This window comes from Salvelinus alpinus, chromosome 30, assembly GCF_045679555.1.
Source record: "Salvelinus alpinus chromosome 30, SLU_Salpinus.1, whole genome shotgun sequence".
NCBI classification, from domain to species: Eukaryota; Metazoa; Chordata; class Actinopteri; order Salmoniformes; family Salmonidae; genus Salvelinus; species Salvelinus alpinus.
The window spans coordinates 10,584,709-10,606,539 of NC_092115.1; the positions used below are offsets into that span (position 1 = coordinate 10,584,709).

A 21,831-nucleotide genomic window follows, 5' to 3' on the forward strand; every position below is an offset into this window, starting at 1 on the left:
GTCAGTCCTCTGGATACTATAGCAGAGATACGTTTTAGCCCCTAAGAGAGGGAAGGGCTGATTTGTCCTTTGGCATTGTCCTGTTCCTGGACCATTTGCCATGCAACTCCAGCTCAACTTCAGAGCACATAAATTAGGCCGAGCATAGAAGGGTACTGAGTACATAACTTAAAAACATGTCTGACATGTATTGGGGTGCACAATCGCGAACTGATTTAAAAACCAATAGAAGAATCTTAAAATGTATTCTAAAACTCACAGGCAGTCAGTGCAGAGACCTTAAAACCGGTGTAATGTGTGCTCTCCGTCTGGTCTTGGTCAGTACCCGTGCTGTAGCATTCTGTATGTTTTTGCAGTTGACCAATGGCTTTCTTGGGTAGACCAGGCAGGAGAGCATTACAGTAGTCAAGCCTGCTAGTAATAAAAGCATGGATGAGACTCTCTGTATCAGTCTGAGAGAGAAACGGCTGCACCTTGGCAATATTCCTCAGGTGGTAAAAGCTATTTGTCACATTCCTAATGTGTGATTCAAAATTGAGTTCAGAATAAAAAATGACAGGTTTTTTACCAAGTGAATTATAATGTGCGGCCAGATTCTCTCTCTGTGTTTTGGCTCCAACAATAAGTACCTCTGTCTTGTCTTGATTTAGAGGAAGGTGTGAGCCATCCAAGTATTTAAATCACGAATACAGTCTAATAATTTATCCATGGAGCTTAAATCCTCTGGTGACACAGAAATGTAAAGTTGTGTATTGTCTACGTAGCAGTGAAAATCAATGCTGTGCTTTCTGATAACGCTGCCAAGTAGTAACATATATAAAATGAACAGCATCGGACCCAAAATCGAACCTTGTGGAACGCCATATATGATATGTATTTCTTCTGAGTTAAAACTTTTGACCGGTTAAATAGTTCCTAAACCAATTTAGAACTGGACCGGAGAGGCCAACCCACGTCTCCAGTCTGTCCAGAAGGACATCATGGTCAACAGTGTGGAATGCAGCACTTAAATCCAAGAGTACAAGGACAGAAAGCTGTTTGGCGTCTGTGTTGGCTCAGATAATTTATAACTTTAACCAAGTCTACTGTGGTGGACACAAAAACCAGATTGGAATTTTTCTAAAATACAGTTGGTACTTAAAAATCATTTAGCTGTTTGAAAACCAATTTCTCCAGAATTTTGCTATAGAATGGGGAGGTTGGAGATTGTTAGAAAATTGCTCAAATCTGTAGAATCTAAATTACTTTTCTTCAGAAGGGGTTTCACCATAGCAGTTTTTAGTGTCTGTGAACAGGGAGTGATTATCAATAGCTTGCACTTCTTCAGATATGCAATTAAAAACTGTTTTGAAGAAGGTGGTGGAGATAAGCCGTCTCGATTTTAAGTTGTGATATCACTTTCTGGCAGGCAGGGTCAGGACAGGTAGAAAGGTCAGAACTGGGAAGACTAGGAGACACTAGAGCACAGGAAACATGGGAACACGCTGGTAGGACTTGACGGGACAAGACGAACTGGCAACAGACAAACGGAAAACGCAAGAATATAATGAGGGAAGATTGGAGACACCTGGTGGGGATTGGAGACAAGCACAAAGACAGGTGAAACAGATCAGGGTGTGACACTAACAGAAAAAGGGGTCTGTTCCTTATTTTGTGATGGCAGCCTGCCGAAATATAGATAGAAGCCTTCCACAAGTTCTCATCTAACTAAGCAAGTATAGGTTTATTCCAAGTTTCATTGTTTATTTTACCTTAATTTAACTAGGCAAGTCAGTTAAGAACAAATTCTTATTTTCATTGACGGCCGAGGAACAGTGTTCAGGGGCCTTGTTCAGGGGCCCTGCCTTGTTCAGGGGCCCTGCCTTGTTCAGTGGCCCTGCCTTGTTCAGGGGCAGAACGACAGATTTTTACCTCGTCAGTAACCTTTCGGTTGCTAGTCCAACGCTCTTACCACTAGGCTACCTGCCGACCCTTGAATAGTGTTAGTTTAAACAGAGCCCCACACCTCTATTGATTTCAGCGTGATATACATGGAAGTGATTAACAAAACAATGTGTTGCGTTACACTTACCTCATTGACGATCCACGTAAATCAAAATGCAACATTCCAAAATGTACAGCAGCTGACGGTGTTCAGCAGATTGTCCTCTAACCAGGGATGTAAAAACATATCCAGTTTCCATGCGGTTTTTCAGTTGTGGTAGTTTCAACAGCGTGTATCCTAATCGATGAGGGATTTAATGCCTCTTGACAAAACAACAGTGTGTCTCCCGCCCTAATCGATGAGGGATTTAATGCCTCTTGACAAAACAACAGTGTGTATCCTAATCGATGAGGGATTTAATGCCTCTTGACAAAACAACAGTGTGTATCCCGCCCTAATCGATGAGGGATTTAATGCCTCTTGACAAAACAACAGTGTGTATCCCGCCCTAATCGATGAGGGATTTAATGCCTCTTGACAAAACAACAGCGTGTATCCCGCCCTAATCGATGAGGGATTTAATGCCTCTTGACAAAACAACAGTGTGTATCCCGCCCTAATCGATGAGGGATTTAATGCCTCTTGACAAAACAACAGCGTGTATCCCGCCCTAATCGATGAGGTATTTAATGCCTCTTGACAAAACAACAGTGTGTATCCCGCCCTAATCGATGAGGGATTTAATGCCTCTTGACAAAACAACAGTGTGTATCCCGCCCTAATCGATGAGGGATTTAATGCCTCTTGACAAAACAACAGCGTGTATCCCGCCCTAATCGATGAGGGATTTAATGCCTCTTGACAAAACAACAGCGTGTATCCCGCCCTAATCGATGAGGGATTTAATGCCTCTTGACAAAACAACAGTGTGTATACCGCCCTAATCGATGAGGGATTTAATGCCTCTTGACAAAACAACAGTGTGTATCCCGCCCTAATCGATGAGGGATTTAATGCCTCTTGACAAAACAACAGTGTGTATCCCGCCCTAATCGATGAGGGATTTAATGCCTCTTGACAAAACAACAGTGTGTATCCCACCCTAATCGATGAGGGATTTAATGCCTCTTGACAAAACAACAGTGTGTATCCCGCCCTAATCGATGAGGGATTTAATGCCTCTTGACAAAACAACAGTGTGTATCCCGCCCTAATCGATGAGGGATTTAATGCCTCTTGACAAAACAACAGTGTGTATCCCGCCCTAATCGATGAGGGATTTAATGCCTCTTGACAAAACAACAGTGTGTATCCCGCCCTAATCGATGAGGGATTTAATGCCTCTTGACAAAACAACAGTGTGTATCCCACCCTAATCGATGAGGGATTTAATGCCTCTTGACAAAACAACAGTGTGTATCCCGCCCTAATCGATGAGGGATTTAATGCCTCTTGACAAAACAACAGTGTGTATACCGCCCTAATCGATGAGGGATTTAATGCCTCTTGACAAAACAACAGTGTGTATCCCGCCCTAATCGATGAGGGATTTAATGCCTCTTGACAAAACAACAGTGTGATTCCCGCACCAATCGATGAGGGATTTAATGCCTCTTGACAAAACAACAGTGTGTATCCCACCCTAATCGATGAGGGATTTAATGCCTCTTGACAAAACAACAGTGTGTATCCCGCCCTAATCGATGAGGGATTTAATGCCTCTTGACAAAACAACAGTGTGTATACCGCCCTAATCGATGAGGGATTTAATGCCTCTTGACAAAACAACAGTGTGTATCCCGCCCTAATCGATGAGGGATTTAATGCCTCTTGACAAAACAACAGTGTGTATCCCGCCCTAATCGATGAGGGATTTAATGCCTCTTGACAAAACAACAGTGTGTATCCCGCCCTAATCGATGAGGGATTTAATGCCTCTTGACAAAACAACAGTGTGTATCCCGCCCTAATCGATGAGGGATTTAATGCCTCTTGACAAAACAACAGTGTGTATACCGCCCTAATCGATGAGGGATTTAATGCCTCTTGACAAAACAACAGTGTGTATCCCGCCCTAATCGATGAGGGATTTAATGCCTCTTGACAAAACAACAGTGTGTATCCCGCCCTAATCGATGAGGGATTTAATGCCTCTTGACAAAACAACAGTGTGTATACCGCCCTAATCGATGAGGGATTTAATGCCTCTTGACAAAACAACAGTGTGTATCCCGCCTTAATCGATGAGGGATTTAATGCCTCTTGACTAAACAACAGTGTGTATACCGCCCTAATCGATGAGGGATTTAATGCCTCTTGACAAAACAACAGTGTGTATCCCGCCCTAATCGATGAGGGATTTAATGCCTCTTGACTAAACAACAGTGTGTATACCGCCCTAATCGATGAGGGATTTAATGCCTCTTGACAAAACAACAGTGTGTATCCCGCCCTAATCGATGAGGGATTTAATGCCTCTTGACTAAACAACAGTGTGTATACCGCCCTAATCGATGAGGGATTTAATGCCTCTTGACAAAACAACAGTGTGTATCCCGCCCTAATCGATGAGGGATTTAATGCCTCTTGACTAAACAACAGTGTGTATACCGCCCTAATCGATGAGGGATTTAATGCCTCTTGACAAAACAACAGTGTGTATCCCGCCCTAATCGATGAGGGATTTAATGCCTCTTGACAAAACAACAGTGTGTATCCCGCCCTAATCGATGAGGGATTTAATGCCTCTTGACAAAACAACAGTGTGTATCCCGCCCTAATCGATGAGGGATTTAATGCCTCTTGACAAAACAACAGTGTGTATCCCGCCCTAATCGATGAGGGATTTAATGCCTCTTGACAAAACAACAGTGTGTATCCCGCCCTAATCGATGAGGGATTTAATGCCTCTTGACAAAACAACAGTGTGTATACCGCCCTAATCGATGAGGGATTTAATGCCTCTTGACAAAACAACAGTGTGTATCCCGCCCTAATCGATGAGGGATTTAATGCCTCTTGACAAAACAACAGTGTGTATCCCGCCCTAATCGATGAGGGATTTAATGCCTCTTGACAAAACAACAGTGTGTATACCGCCCTAATCGATGAGGGATTTAATGCCTCTTGACAAAACAACAGTGTGTATCCCGCCTTAATCGATGAGGGATTTAATGCCTCTTGACTAAACAACAGTGTGTATACCGCCCTAATCGATGAGGGATTTAATGCCTCTTGACAAAACAACAGTGTGTATCCCGCCCTAATCGATGAGGGATTTAATGCCTCTTGACTAAACAACAGTGTGTATACCGCCCTAATCGATGAGGGATTTAATGCCTCTTGACAAAACAACAGTGTGTATCCCGCCCTAATCGATGAGGGATTTAATGCCTCTTGACTAAACAACAGTGTGTATACCGCCCTAATCGATGAGGGATTTAATGCCTCTTGACAAAACAACAGTGTTTAAAATGTTTATAAGGTTTTAAAAAATAAGATAAGATACTTGTTTAAAAAAAATACAAGTAATATGATGTGTAGATAGCAAATGTTTTGGTTTTCAATATATCACAAAACAGTTTCTGTATATTGGTTATTGATTTGGACACTTTAAAACTGAGTTTTGACATTGGGCTATTTATCAATGTCTTGCATTGATAGCAGCGACAGCATAATTTTAAACTCAATTTTAGCACTAATTTCCAATGGTATCGTACTTTATCAGGTAAAAACTGCTGAATAAGTCCAAAAATGTGCTGTGATTTGATTTATTTTGATCATATACCAGGAATCACCGAGACGGATTTGCCCTGTACTCTTCAGACTAGGCCATAATTTGTAATGTGTATATATATGGATATTTTGTGTATAATGTGTATATTTTGTATTGTGCAGGGCACATTTCAAAAAGAGACCTAGGTCTAAATATGTCTTCCCTGGTAAAACAAACGTAAAATAAAAATAATATCATCGCCACTGCTGCTGCTATTGTTGTTGTTGTTTGTTTCATCATTCCTGATGCCAGATTATCGGTGGAAACTCAAATGGACTCTAATCAGTCTAAATAACCAGTTAAAATAGGAGAAATGCCGAGCCTCTTCTAGAGTGGAATGTGACAGGCGGCTGAGGATCAGGACCTATCACCTAATCCCTTTTTAAGTGGATGGACCTCTGAGAGGCGGTGAGCTCTGCTCTGTCTGAGGGCCCTGCGAGAGATATGGACAGCGATGCGGAGAGTTTTTTCAACGAGGAAAAAATGGAAAGGGAAAACAAAGGAGGGGGAGGACAGCTCAGGTAAAGGAGGAGGGAGGACAGCTCAGGTAAAGGAGGGGGGAGGACAGCTCAGGTAAAGGAGAGAGGAGGACAGCTCAGGTAAAGGAGGGGGGAGGACAGCTCAGGTAAAGGAGGGGGAGGACAGCTCAGGTAAAGGAGGAGGGAGGACAGCTCAGGTAAAGGAGGGGGGAGGACAGCTCAGGTAAAGGAGAGAGGAGGACAGCTCAGGTAAAGGAGGGGGGAGGACAGCTCAGGTAAAGGAGGGGGGAGGACAGCTCAGGTAAAGGAGGGGGAGGACAGCTCAGGTAAAGGGGGGGAGGACAGCTCAGGTAAAGGAGGGTGAGGACAGCTCAGGTAAAGGAGGGGGGAGGACAGCTCAGGTAAAGGAGGGAGGAGGACAGCTCAGGTCGCTGTTGACATAAGGCATAATAAGAACATTGTGCATCTTCGCAGGGAAGTCAGAGACAGCTAGTGACCCTGTACATATACATGGTGGGTCGGTCGGTCTGCGGTGCAGGGTAGGGGAGGGCAGCGTGGGTTGGGAGTAGGCTGAAGGGCGATACCCACTCATCTAAGGTGCTATCAGGTATCAGGTAAAAAAAGTTTTATTTGGGGCTCTATAATAATTATATGAATTATTTCGTAGTTAATTGAAAAAAGTGTTGATTATGTCTGTGTCAGTTCAAATGAGTAAGAAATGAATTATCCCTCCTACCAGCATTTACAAACAGCTCACCATGCATACTGGTTAAACACTAAGTATCTTATAATAAGTCATCGTGATTTATGAATATTCATGAATAATAATACACTCTAATCACAATTTACAAATTATAATCTGCAATACCACATGATTCCCATGTTGTCTTTGGTGTTAATTATTGAAGGAATGTAAATCCGGCTTGCTGTTATGGGCTCCCAACTAACAGTGAGTCAGACAACGGGGTACAGTTCTGAGAACATAGAATAAAGGAAACATGAGAATGCCTTACAGTTTTGAGAACAGTTCTTGGAAAAGGAATGTAAATTAGGGTCAACGTTATGGGTTCCCGAATAACAGTGAGTCAGACAGTCGACAGTTCTGAAAACTGGGGCATGCAGTTTTGCAACAGAAAACCGTATCGGACAAGTCCAAGTAGTCCCTCCCTGTTTCAGTACGTTTTCTTCTTGGTGTCGAATGAATATGATCTATTTCTGATCTATTTCTGAGAACGTAGAATAAAGGAGAGAGGAGAGATACGGACTACTGTACAGTTCTGAGAACAGTTTTTAGAAAGGAATGTAAATTAGTGTCACAGTTATGCGCTCCCAAATAACATTAACTCAGACAACAGAGAGCAGTTCTGAGAACAGTTCTGAGAACATAGAATAAAGGAGAGATGAGAGACGTGGACTGCCTTACAGTCTGCTAATCCCCAGCGACCTTGGAACACTAGAGAGGATCCCTCTCCAGCAGCAGATCTGTCAACAAGGCAGTGGGTTGGCAATCAGCAGATCTGTCAACAAGGCAGTGGGTTGGCAATCAGCAGATCTGGCAACAAGGCAGTGGGCTGGCAATCAGCAGATCTGGCAACAAGGCAGTGGGCTGGCAGTCAGCAGATCTGTCAACAAGTAAGTGGGCTGGCAATCAGCAGATCTGGCAACAAGGCAGTGGGCTGGCAATCAGCAGATCTGGCAACAAGGCAGTGGGCTGGCAATCAGCAGATCTGGCAACAAGGCAGTGGGCTGACAATCAGCAGATCTGGCAACAAGGCAGTGGGCTGGCTATCAGCAGATCTGTCAACAAGGCAGTGGGCTGGCAGTCAGCAGATCTGTCAACAAGGAAGTGGGTTGGCAGTCAGCAGATCTGTCAACAAGGCAGTGGGCTGGCAATCAGCAGATCTGGCAACAAGGCAGTGGGCTGGCAATCAGCAGATCTGGCAACAAGGCAGTGGGTTGGCAATCAGCAGATCTGGCAACAAGGCAGTGGGCTGGCAATCAGCAGATCTGTCAACAAGGAAGTGGGTTGGCAATCAGCAGATCTGTCAACAAGGCAGTGGGCTGGCAATCAGCAGATCTGGCAACAAGGCAGTGGGCTGGCAATCAGCACATCTGTCAACAAGGCAGTGGGCTGGCAATCAGCAGATCTGGCAATAAGGCAGTGGGCTGGCAGTCAGCAGATCTGTCAACAAGGCAGTGGGCTGGCAGTCAGCAGATCTGGCAACAAGGCAGTGGGCTGGCAGTCAGCAGATCTGGCAACAAGGCAGTGGGCTGGCAATCAGCAGATCTGGCAACAAGGCAGTGGGCTGGCAATCAGCAGATCTGGCAACAAGGCAGTGGGCTGGCAGTCAGCAGATCTGTCAACAAGGCAGTGGGCTGGCAGTCAGCAGATCTGTCAACAAGGCAGTGGGCTGGCAATCAGCAGATCTGGCAACAAGGCAGTGGGCTGGCAATCAGCAGATCTGTCAACAAGGAAGTGGGTTGGCAGTCAAGCTGTGGGAAATCAATGTTGGCAGAAAGTGAACTCTCCTTAGCAAATGTCAGTGGCTAGTAACTACATGATGTGCAGCCATCAACACTTTGTGCATCAAATGACAGGCTGAGGGCCGTACATTTGGCCACTTTTCCCCCAGTGAATTGTGCCTTTTGAAAGGTGTGTGAGTGGAGATTAGTGATGTGAGGCCAGTATTTTTCCCAATGGTGAGAGAGGTCTCATTTTGGCCGACTGAATTTTTTTTATTTGAAATTAAAACAAAATAAACTTGAGGGAAGGATTTTTGGAGTGTGTCTCTCGTTTTTAGTACTTAGATATAGTACCATTAACACTTCTGATTGATTAATTATTTATACAATTACAGTGAAGGTTTAACAGGTATAACAGGTTAAAAATTCAAGGCTGCTTTATTAAAATGGAATCGTCTTTCATATTCTTTGAAGGGTCTAGAAAAAAAGCATGAGCTGACGCACACCCAAACATTTTGCGGAGGTGCTGAACAACGGAGAGCAAACTGCACAAAAATAAAGAAGGAATTTGCTCCCATCAATCCAATAGGCAATCTGTTAGTGGAATTAAATAATTCCTCTAATATACTCATTAATTAAATTCAATCTGTCTATTTATAAGAATTTGTAAGATACTTATTAACATAAAATAGACAGGATACAGTCATGTTAAAATTAGATAATAGTGTTTATTCTCGGAGTACGCTCCCATTTGATCATAAACACAGACTGATATACAAGATATGACGTCATAGGTTACAGAATAAGTCTCATTGTCCTAACAAATAGAAAACAGGTTCAAAAGTTCATTCCAACTTCACAGCACACACACATGACAGATAATATAATCAATTATCCTGAAGGCTCACTATAATTTATTACCACTTTAGCAGACAACTCAAGATAATGGAAGACCTAAAAAGTGACCCACAGCCTTATCTAAACATCTCAGGGCTAAGTTGGGTCAGTTCAACCAGAGTTTAATGACCCTTTCTGCTTACTTTATAACCCACAACACAAATCTCTTTTCACCAGGCGTGCAGAGTTCAATTAGTTATAGTTTTATCTAAAGCTAGAATTTGTTTGAATTATTTATTAACAAAATTCCTAACACAATCCCAACAATCCAATGGGCAAACACAACAATCCAATAGGCAAACCCAACAATCCAATGGACAAACCCAACAATCCAATAGGCAAACCCAACAATCCAATGGACAAACCCAACAATCCAATGGGCAAACGCAACAATCCAATAGGCAAACGCAACAATCCAATAGGCAAACGCAACAATCCAATAGGCAAACCCAAAAATCCAATGGACAAACCCAACAATCCAATAGGCAAACCCAACAATCCAATAGGCAAACCCAAAAATCCAATGAACAAACCCAACAATCCAATGGGCAAACGCAACAATCCAATAGGCAAACCCAACAATCCAATAGGCAAACCCAACAATCCAATAAGCAAACGCAACAATACAATAGGCAAACCCAACAATCCAATAGGCAAACCCAACAATACAATAGGCCAACTTTTCCCTCTCCCGGAGTGCACACTGCATATTCTTTGAAGGCAACATGAGGACACCCTTGAATTGTCTTGCTGCCATGTTGTACAAACCAAAGCAACAATGGTTGTCGTAAATAATGCAGAACTTCCAGAATCTAATTTCTGTCAGCAGTCATTGTGTGTTGTGTACAGTATATACTGTATCTCTGCTATTTCTTTGTGAGAGTTAAGGACATTTAGAGTTAAGGGCATTTAGAGTTAAGGACATTTAGAGTTAATTTAGAGTTAAGGACATTTAGAGTTAATTTAGAGTTAAGGACATTTAGAATTAATTTAGAGTTAAGGGCATTTAGAGTTAAGGGCATTTGGAACTAAGGGCATTTAGAGCTAATTTAGAGTTAAGGATATTGGTCTAACCCACCTGAATTGTGGACCTCTCTTTATCTAGCCGAGTTCCTGTTTCTTCTGTGGGGAGTGTACCTCTGCTATGCTGTCCGGACTGTACCGTCAGCCTTCCATGAACCACGCTACATGACTGTTGCCATGTACAATGAACTCCTCATATCGTCAGTATTCCACACCATTAGGTAAGTAATAAGGTCACTAGTGAAAGTCTACACACCCCTTGCACAGTCTTCACATTTAGCTGCCATGAAATGTAATCTATCAAGGGATTACTTTCACACAAAAAAATCCTAACGATCTACACACCCTACTCCACATTTTAAAAGTTAAAGATTCAATTATAGAAAAATGTCCTAATTAATACAAATGTAAAATTACGATGTCTTGATAGCATATGTCTTCACACACCAGAGTTAATATTTGATGGAAGCACCTTTGACAGTCGTTATAGATGTGATTCGTTTTGAATAAGATTCTACCAACCTTGCACAACACTTAGGGAAACATACAATGCATTCAGAAAGTATTCAGACCCTTCACTTTTTTACACATTTTGTTACGTTACAGCCTTATTGCAAAATGGATTAAATTGTTTTTTCCCCTCATTATTCTACGCACAATACCACATAATGAAAAAAGTAAAACCAAGTTTTTAGAATTTTTTGCAAATGTATAAATAAATAAAAGTATTCAGACCCTTTACTCAGTAATTTCTTCTTAAGGCTAGGGGGCAGTATTCGGAAGTTCTGATGACTGACGTGCCCAAAGTAAACTGCCTGTTACTCAGGCCCAGAAGCTAGGATATGCATATAATTGGTAGCATTGGATGGGGAACACTCTGAAGTTTCTAAAACTGTTAAAATAATGTCTGTGAGTATAACAGAACTGATATGGCAGGCGACAACCCGAGGAGAATCCATCCAGAATTTCTTTTTTTGAGGTCACAGTCCATTCAAATGCTCGTCTATGGGATATTCAAAGGAATTCCTCCCAGATTGCAGTTCCCATGGCTTCCACTAGATGTCAACAGTCTTTAGAAAGGGATTCAGGCTTGTGTTTTGAAAAATGAATTAGTAGTTGTAGTTTTTCAAGGTGGCTCCCAATTGGACTGTAACTTAATAACTTCGTTATTTATCTCCTGTATTGAACATATTACATTCCGTCTTAAATTCGATCCTTTATTTACATATTAAATATATTTATATATTTATATTTATATTGAAATCAGACATGTTGGCTGGATTCACAGCAAGTGTAGCTTTAATTTAGTGTCTTTCATGTGTGATTTCATGAAAGATTGATTTTTATAGTAATTTATTTGAATTTGGCGCGCTGCATTTTTACTGGCTTTTGGCCAAGTGGGACGTTAGCGTCCCACATATCCCAGAGAAGTTAAATTGTATTCTTTATTTACATATTAAGGTACCTGAGAATTGATTAGAAACGTTGTTTGACTTGTTTGGATGAAGTTTATTGGTAACTTTTCGGATTCCTTTGTCTGCACGTTGAACGAGTGGAACGGGTGGATTACTGAATCAAACGTGCCAACTAAACTGACTTTTTTGGGATATAAAGAATGACTTTATTGAACAAAACGACCATTTGTTGTGTAGCTGGGACCCTTGCAAACAGAGGAAGATCTTCAAAGGTAAGTGATTTATTTTATCACTATTTCTGATTTTTGTGACGCCTCCGCTGGTTTGGAAGATGTTTTTAATGCTGGTGTATGCGGGGCGCTGTCCTCAGATAATCGCATGGTATGCTTTTGCCGTAAAGCCTTTTTGAAATCTGACAAAGCGGTTCGATTAACAAGATGTTAAGCTTTTAAACGATGTAAGACACTTGTATTTTCATGAATGTTTAATATTTCGTTTTTTTTTTTTTTTTTTTTTCGTGCTCTGCAATTTGTCGAGGTGAGTCATTCGCGTCCCACCTAGCCCAAAGAAGTTATTATTAAAGCACCTTTGGCAGAAATTACAGCCTTGAGTCTTCTTGGGTATGACTCTACAAGCTTAGCACACCTGTATTTGGGGAGTTTCTCCCATTTTTCTCTGCAGATCCCATCTCAAGCTCTGTCAGGTTGGATGGGGAGCGTCGCTGCACAGCTATTTTCAGGTCTCTCCAGAGATGTTCGATCGGGTTCCAGTCTGGGCTCTGGCTGGGCCACTCAAGGACATTCAGAGACTTGTCCCGAATCCACTCCTGCATTGTCTTGGCTGTGTGCTTAGAGTTACATTTACATTTTACATTTAAGTCATTTAGCAGACGCTCTTATCCAGAGCGACTTACAGATTGGTGCATTCACCTTATGACATCCAGTGGAACAACCACTTTACAATAGTGCATCTAAATCTTTTAAGGGGGGGGGGGGGTCAGAAGGATTACTTTATCCTATCCTAGGTATTCCTTGAAGAGGTGGGGTTTCAGGTGTCTCCGGAAGGTGGTGATTGACTCCGCTGTCCTGGCGTCGTGAGGGAGTTTGTTCCACCATTGGGGTGCCAGAGCAGCGAACAGTTTTGACTGGGCTGAGCGGGAACTGTACTTCCTCAGTGGTAGGGAGGCGAGCAGGCCAGAGGTGGATGAACGCAGTGCCCTTGTTTGGGTGTAGGGCCTGATCAGAGCCTGAAGGTACTGAGGTGCCGTTCCCCTCACAGCTCCGTAGGCAAGCACCATGGTCTTGTAGCGGATGCGAGCTTCAACTGGAAGCCAGTGGAGAGAGCGGAGGAGCGGGGTGACGTGAGAGAACTTGGGAAGGTTGAACACCAGACGGGCTGCGGCGTTCTGGATGAGTTGTAGGGGTTTAATGGCACAGGCAGGGAGCCCAGCCAACAGCGAGTTGCAGTAATCCAGACGGGAGATGACAAGTGCCTGGATTAGGACCTGCGCCGCTTCCTGTGTGAGGCAGGGTCGTACTCTGCGGATGTTGTAGAGCATGAACCTACAGGAACGGGCCACCGCCTTGATGTTAGTTGAGAACGACAGGGTGTTGTCCAGGATCACGCCAAGGTTCTTAGCGCTCTGGGAGGAGGACACAATGGAGTTGTCAACCGTGATGGCGAGATCATGGAACGGGCAGTCCTTCCCCGGGAGGAAGAGCAGCTCCGTCTTGCCGAGGTTCAGCTTGAGGTGGTGGTCCGTCATCCACACTGATATGTCTGCCAGACATGCAGAGATGCGATTCGCCACCTGGTCATCAGAAGGGGGAAAGGAGAAGATTAATTGTGTGTCGTTGTTGTCCTTTTGGAAGGTGAACCTTCACCCCAGTCTGAGGTCCTGAGCACTCTGGATCAGGTTTTCATCAAGGATCTCTCTATACTTTGCTCCGTTCATCTTTCCCTCAATCCTGACTAGTCTCCCAGATCCTGCCGCTGAAAACCATCCCCACAGCATGATGCTGCCACCACCATGCTTCACTGTAGGGACGGTATTGGCCACGTGATGAGCGGTGCCTGGTTTCCTCCAGACGTGATGCTTGGCATTCAGGCCAAAGAGTTCAATCTTGGTTTCATCAGACCAGAGAATCTTGTTTCTCATGGTCTGGGAGTCCTTCAGGTGCCTTTTGGCAAACTCCAAGCAGGCTGTCAGCTGCCTTTTACTGAGGAGTGGATTCTGTCTGGCCACTCTACCATAAAGGCCTGATTGGTGGGGTGCTGGAGCTTTGTCAGAGTGACCATCGGGTCCTTGGTCACCTCCCTGATCAATGCTACAGACATTTTTTGGTACCCTTCCCCAGACCTGTGCCTTGACACAATGCTGTCTCGGAGCTCTACGGATAATTTCTTCGGACTCATGGCTTGGTTTTGGCTCCGACATGCACTGTCAACTGTGGGACCTTATATAGACAGTTGTGTGCTTTTCCAAATCATGTCCAATCAATTGAATTTACCACAGGTGGACTCCAATCAAGTTGTAGAAACATCTCAAGGATTATCAATGAAAACAGGATGCACCTGAACTCAATAGTCGGGTCTCATAGCAAAGGGTCTGACTACTTATGTAAATAAGGTATTTCTGTTTTTTATTTTTTTTAATTACTAAAAACCTGTTTTTGCTTTGTCATTATGGGGCGTTGTGTGTAGATTGATGAGGAAAAACATTTATTTAATCCATTTTACGATAAGGCTGTAACGTAATATAATGTGGAAAAAGTCCGTGTCTGAATACTTTCCAAATGATCAAAATTGCTTAACGTTCAGTACATTTTGTTGGAAGTCATTGATAGTAAAAAGTTAGAGGGAAACTCACCGTAGTCTTCTGAAAACCTAACCCTGGGATAGAGTTGTATTTTTCATTGAGACAATTACACACATTTATTTAACCTTTATTTAACTTTATTTAATTGTAATGCCAAAGATGGCTTTCTAACACAGAACCCAAACCGGCTGCGCAATCGTGCGCTATCGTGCATACATTTTTTTTCCCCCCTACACCAAACGCGATCACGACACGCAGGTTAAAATATCAAAACAAACTCTGAACCAATGACATTAATTTGGGGACAGGTCGAAAAGCATTAAACATATACAGCTTGCACTTGCTAGCTAATTTGTCCTTTTTCGCTAGCTTGCTGTTGCTAGCTAATTTGTCCTGGGATATAAACATTGAGTTGTTATTTTACCTGAAATGCACAAGGACCTCTACTCCGACAATTAATCCACACATAAAACGGTCAACCGAATTGTTTCTAGTCATCTCTCCTCCTTCCAGGCTTTTTCATCTTTGAACTTATATGGTGATTGGCATCTACACTTTCATAGTATTACCACGACAACCAGCAAAACAGTTCGTCTTTCAATCACCCACGTGGGTATAACCAATGAGGAGATGGGAGAGGCAGGACTTGCAGCGCGATCTGCATCAGAAATAGGAATGACTTCTATTTTAGCCCTTGGCAACGCAGACGCTCGTTGGCGCGCGCGAGTAGTGTGGGTGCAATAATTGAATAACATGGATTCCTAAATTTATTTTGCAACGCTCGCGTACGCAATGCGAGCGGTATACTCGGGGTATAAGAGGTGGTGAGTGTTCCTGAATAGTCCAGTCTCAGTCCTGACTTAAATCTGCTTGAAAATGTCAAGACAACGTTTGAATATTCCCAATGGGCAAAAACAGGTTTAATCAACGTTGTTTCCAGGTCATTTCAACAACAAAAATGATATGTGATGACATTGAATCAATGTGGAAAACTGATTGGATTTGTACAAAGTAATCAACATAAGAGAATTTCATATTTTTTTCACCCAACTTTTTAACTACATCCAATGACATAGTGTAATTTTTTGTTGATTTCACGTTGAATTCACATTAGTTGACAACTCAACCAAATGTAAATCAAAACCATATGTTGAATATGTCTGTGGCCCGTGGGTTGCTGTCCATCAATGACTCCTAACCAAATGTTCTGAGTTTGAGCAATTTTGACAAAAACAATGGATATATGTTGCCCTGAGACTTGTGAAAAGTTAGAATCCTATTCCAAATGATTCACAGCTGTAATGGTGCTTCCAACAAGTATTATCTCTGGGGTGTGAAGAGATACGCAATCAAGACATCTTTGTAAAAAACAAATGTATATCATAATAATTTTCAACATTTTCTATAATTATCTTTCACTTTTAAAATGTAGAGTAGGTTGTGTAGATCTGTAGGGGGGAAATATAATTGAATGTGAAGACTGTGCAATGAGAGTAGAATTTTACTAAGTATTTGAGAGAGAGAGAGAGAGAGAGAGAGAGAGAGAGAGAGAGAGAGAGAGAGAGAGAGAGAGAGAGAGAGAGAGAGAGAGAGAGAGAGAGAGAGAGAGAGAGAGAGAGAGAGAGAGAGAGAGAGAGAGAGAGAGAGAGAGAGAGAGAGAGAGAGAGAGAGAGAGAGAGAGAGAGAGAGAGAGAGCTTACAACGTTTTGGCCTTATAGTTTCAAGAAGAGATATAGGCAGGAGAATAACAGGAGCAGAACATCCCCAGTTAAAAGGCAGAGTAGAGCGCTCCTTCCCATCAAACAAATGAATAGTGTCAGCAGGACAACTCGGATAAGCCCCTTGAAAGGAGGTGGATAATATTATGCCTGCACCAGGCAGACGGTGCAAAAAATCTGCCAAGGCTTAAAATAAACTCCTTATACCCTGTCTGTAACTGTCTCTCTACTGTTGTCTGCTGGAGGCGCTGACACTGGCTCAATGAGCCTCCTTCCTATCTGACAACTAGGAAAACTACAAGTGTGTGTGTGTGTGTGCGTGTGTGCGTGTGCGTGTGTGTGCGTGTGCGTGTGTGTGTGTGCGTGCGTGCGTGCGTGCGTGCGTGCGTGCGCTGTTTTTGTTGGTAGCAGTCATTCCCTCAATGTACAAGTTATCACTCAGCATGTATCCGGTATGTAAAGTGATACCTAGGACATTCATCTCAAAGCTGAATGTGGAACGTGTCTGTAGTACTTAAGGTCATCACCAACAGGTGGCGCCAATAAATAACTTTTAACAAAACCCAGTGAAAGGAAATGAGGCTGTGTACAGTATGACCATAAAAAAAGTCCAGAGAGTCTATTGCCATGCTTATTTCAGAGAGCCCTGTCAGAGGCATCAGAGAGCAGCCAGGTTGCTGGAGCCCAGCGATAAGAGCTGGCTGAGTTTGTCTAAGAGAGGGAAAGAAGAGAGGGAGAGAGTCGTGATGTTTATTTTTCAACCCCGTGCCAAAAACACCCTTTGGGATGACTAATGTGATTAATGAGGTTGAATCTCATTATCGGGGGAGCAGTTGACGGAGGGGTGGTGGGACATCGACCTCCCCGGGACCTTGACCGCCATCCCTCAGCGTCGTGATCCCCATTGAATTAGTCGAGGATATGAAAATTCACCTGCCTCGTTTGAAGGTTTGAAGTTTGATGATGATTAATATTTCATAGACCACTTAAGTCACTCACTCCACCCAGCAACTTTAATGGGACTTTGTAACGATAAATGTTTTTTGTTGCGCTGTTTTGTGGTGTTCCTAATGTTTAGTATACTCAGAGTATTTGATATGATCACATTCTTCCATTCTCATTTCGATTCTAGATCTTTTTTTTAAATGATTTTATTTATTTATTTTTTAAATTCAGGGGTAACAAAGTGGATACAATATAAGCTAAGCATCATATCTTATAGTTAAGAAGTTTAAAAGGTCCTGAAAAGTAATTCTGAAAAGTCTTTATTTTTTCACATGGCTATCTACCAGGAAGTTTTGAAAAGACAGGCTGAGTGGGCGGGGAGGATATATTCATGTAAAACAGCTTGGATACAGTGAGCAGTGTGTTGCAGTAAAATCATCTCAAGCAAATTTGGTGATACACAAAGCAACTCAAACAACATTGAAATTGCATCAGTGATATGACCTCCCGTGTAGCATGCTGTCCAGGGTGTTGTCCACAAGTTCTCTTGTGACGCGGTTCACGGCAGCACTGACGGATGTGGTGACTTGACAACCTCGGGTGGAGTTTGGAACGACTTTATCAATGTAGAAGCAACAGTCATTTTTCATACTTTCATCTGGTTTCCTTCAAATATCATCCAATTTAATTTAAAACATGACCTTTAAATACGTTTTTAACAATCTATGAAATGTTTTTTTTAAATTACACAGCAACTTGACAAATATATATATATATATATTTTTTTTGCCACATTGGCGGTGAATCAATAATCAACAAAATAGTAAAACAACTTCAACCAAAAATAAAGAGTTCAAAACAGCCTCAAAATATGACATTGAAACAATCATCAAAAGTTACATACTCACACACACCAATACTATTGACACTAAAAGGACAGTACAAAAAGAACATCATCAACAATGATCATCCAGGTCTATATGTGATTAAAAGACTAATAAAACGTTTCGACAGATATGTGAAAAGGATGTGAATAAACAACCTCAAAAGATGAAACAGTATAACAAGATTATTCTTTTTGTTTTTTTTACCTTAAACAAAATCTATAAAAATCAAATCATTTATTAAGTCACACACACAATACAATATAATGTCAAACAAAAAAAGTAGTAAAGTGACGATCGTGAAAATGTTAAAACAAGAGGCTGCCCGGAACTTTAATTTAAAAACTTTCGCTCCCTTCAGTCTCAACGTAGACTTTGATCTGAAGCCATTCTTGTGATTATTGTGATTTTTCTATTCATTGTAAATGTTTGTAGGCTTATGTAGCTGAAATGTATCTACGATCGTATATCCATTTATGTTTTTTTTTATATGTTCTATTTATATCTGTAAATCAACCAATGATATCAAGACACACCTGGATATTATTACAGAGACAACTAGTGACCCGCAGTGTTTGTCATTATACCCTGATGAGCACAGCTTGTCTGTCCAAACGTTGGTTATTAAATGATTACATCTGAGCTCCTAGAGTGTGATGCTTTTCTTTTTCAAAAGCTACGACAGCGACATGCTTCTAGAAAGTTCTATGAATTAAAATATATAGATCTGAAGACTGAGGGCCGGTTTCCCAGACACAGATTAAGCCTAGACCTGGACTAAAAAGCATTCTAAATGGAGATTCTTCTCTGCTTTTTTTAGTCCAGGACAAGGCCAAATCCATGTCTGGGAATGGCACCCTGCTAGAGCTGGGTCCAGATTCTACTACCTTTTGTTAGAGGTGCTGCAGATGAAGTTGAGCTTTTCTGTGTCAGGCAGACTGACCCACTGGTGACGTCCATCTTTCTCTACCGCACCGGTACTCCTCACTCCGGTTCTCCCACAGTCCTCCATGACGTTCCCGTTTCCCCGAGCCCAGTTGTGGTAGCAGGTGGACTCTCCACTGACCCAGAACCAGAGGTTCAAAGTGCAGGTGAAGCGCATGCCCAGCCACACATGAGGAGTGGAGGCTCTCTTGGCCTGGGTCTCCACCCATCTCTGGACCTCGCCAGAGTCGACAGAGACCAGGTCGTTGTGGTGCTCTCTGCAGTAGGCCAGGGCGTCTTTCCACGTCTTCTTCTGATCAATCAAGATCACCTTATCTGAGAAAAAAACCGAGTTTGTGATATTATAACACAGCCTTTTTCAATCCTCTCCTCGGGGACCCCAGCCATACCATGCATTTGATCTATTCTAGATCGAGCACACCTGATTCAACTTGTCACCTAATCATCAAGCCCTTGAATCAGATGAATCAGGTGAGCTAGTTAAGGGCTATAACAAAATAGTTGAAAAGTCTAGGGGTCCCAGAGGAGAGGTGTGAAAAAGCTTGTTATAACACACATTCAGAGGTGTAGCTGTAGTTTACTCCATGCTATAACTCAGCGAAATTAGAGATGTCATAAACAGAGGAGGGGGGTCACTCACTGTAGTAGCAGAAGAAAGGTCGTTTTTCATCACACTTCTGACAACCCCAACGCCCGGAATAGTTCATAAATGTCACAGCGCAGGTCTGATTCCCTCCGGTGTTATCGTGTTGTCTCTCATGCCAGTTTCTGAATGAGCAGTTACTCTGGTCCGACCACTTCCAGGAGCCTCTGAACAGGCCAATCCACACACTATGACCACTAGCCAGTCTAAATATCTCCTCGTTCTCAGTCTGGTTCCTCACACTGGCCAGGTCTGTGTGATTCTCCCTACAGTACATCTGAGCATCTCTCCAAGTCATCTGCGTATTATTAATAAAATGGAATTTCGAACCAGACCTGTTCAGTCTGTCATAGCAGACAAATGCATGTGAATTGTTGCAATTGGAGTTATTCCATTGGCCACCGTTGCTCATCATCACACAGTTCTCGTCCCCTCCCCCGTTATTTGGTTCTTCTTGGCGCCAGTTGAAATATCCCTCACTGCAATCATTGTCTGACCATTGCCACTCTCCCTTCCAGTCTCCCTTCTTTAACCCTATCCAGGCTGCTTCAGTATAACCACTGTGTACAGCCTTCATCTGTCTGTCCAAGTCCTCCACGTTGTCTATGGTGGCCAGGTCCGTGTACCCCTGTCTGCAGTATCTCTGTGCTTCAGTCCAGGTCATACTTTGGTTCACAAAGTGATACTCCTCATGATAGAGGGATGTTGCAGATGAACAGTGTCCCGCTAGACTGCCATATACCTCCACCTCACACAGAGTGAGAATTTGTTCAGTGTTACGGATGATCATACTGACATAGTGTCCCTCCATCTCTTTACACTGGAAGGTCTGGTTCTGTCCTGCTGAGATGCTGGAGATGACTGCACATATGGGGTTGTTGTTGCCGTTGTTCTCCAGTGAATTACCGATACGAATCTCTGTACCATTGAGCCTCCCAGGATTGCTGTCTCTGTTGGTGACGACAACAGCAGTCACTTTGTACACATCCAGCAGGTTCACTCTCCACCAGGGGTTGGTCTCCAACTTTGTGTGGGTGCAGGATCCTTTGTCGGCGTTTGGGTCTTTGTTCCCGTCAATGGCATTAGAAGCTTTCACATTATTAACATGAGTATTATCATGATTGTACTGTGATGACTGAGTGGCCACTCCTTGTAACGCAACGTTTACTGTTGAGGTACTGCTCATCTGGGCTAATAACGCAACTCCCATTAAAGAGCAGAGAGATAGACTCCACTGCATGGTTAGTGGTGGAGGCTTCATTCAATCATCTGTCTTCTGTCCTCTGTTCGATTTGAAGTTCTCTCTGTGTCTCTCTCACTTGTTCTGTACATCCGTCACCTTTACTTGCCAGTATATCATCCTTCGTACACAATGAAACTCTTTCATGATTCATATCCTGGGATGTGAATCTGGCATAACCAGATCTTTATCTATGCAAAGCAATGTTTTGTAGTTTGAGTACATCCTGTTTTTTGGGGTTTTCCACGCTGTTAGTTGCTCCATGCAAATAATGGATATTTTCGTTTTGTTTTTGTGGTAACAGGGTGAGAGTGTGCATCTCTCTCCTATTCAAATAGCCTTCTACTCTTCCTCTTTCAAATAATTGAACCAATGACCGATGCTCAATGAGTCAGGGAGAACAACTGAATAGAAAGACACTTTGTAAAGAAAGATAAATCCATAAGCTGAAAAAATGAAAAACAGGATCAAGTCCAATCTTATGTCTTCGTAGTGAGGGTGGTGGCCCATGCTCTTCGTCCCTCAGCTTCCTGGCTACTCGTGTCAGATAGTGAAGATCTTGTGTAGTGGATGTGAAAGTCATCTGTTGACTGGAGTATATCGGTCACATCACCTAACCTGAGATTTAGAAGCCAACTGTTGCTCCCAGAGTCTCTTTCTCT

At 42.6% G+C, this 21,831-nt stretch overlaps 2 protein-coding genes across 2 annotated transcripts in view; one reads left to right on the forward strand and one right to left on the reverse strand.

Moving 5' to 3' along the window:
• LOC139559790 (metabotropic glycine receptor-like) overlaps window positions 1-21,831 on the forward strand; it is a 129,595-nt gene that overhangs the window by 102,187 nt on the left and 5,577 nt on the right. Inside the window, exon 8 of the mRNA XM_071376145.1 lies at window positions 10,644-10,782. Within this exon, the coding sequence (XP_071232246.1) occupies window positions 10,644-10,782 (139 nt within the window). The remainder of the gene's footprint in view (window positions 1-10,643; window positions 10,783-21,831) is intronic.
• On the reverse strand, window positions 17,648-21,258 carry LOC139559791 (C-type mannose receptor 2-like). Its single transcript, XM_071376146.1, has 2 exons — window positions 19,927-21,258; window positions 17,648-19,601 (listed from the first exon to the last, which is right to left on the reverse strand). Exons 1-2 carry the CDS (start codon window positions 21,188-21,190, stop codon window positions 19,225-19,227), a joined length of 1,641 nt encoding a protein of 546 aa, XP_071232247.1. The 5' UTR covers window positions 21,191-21,258; the 3' UTR covers window positions 17,648-19,224.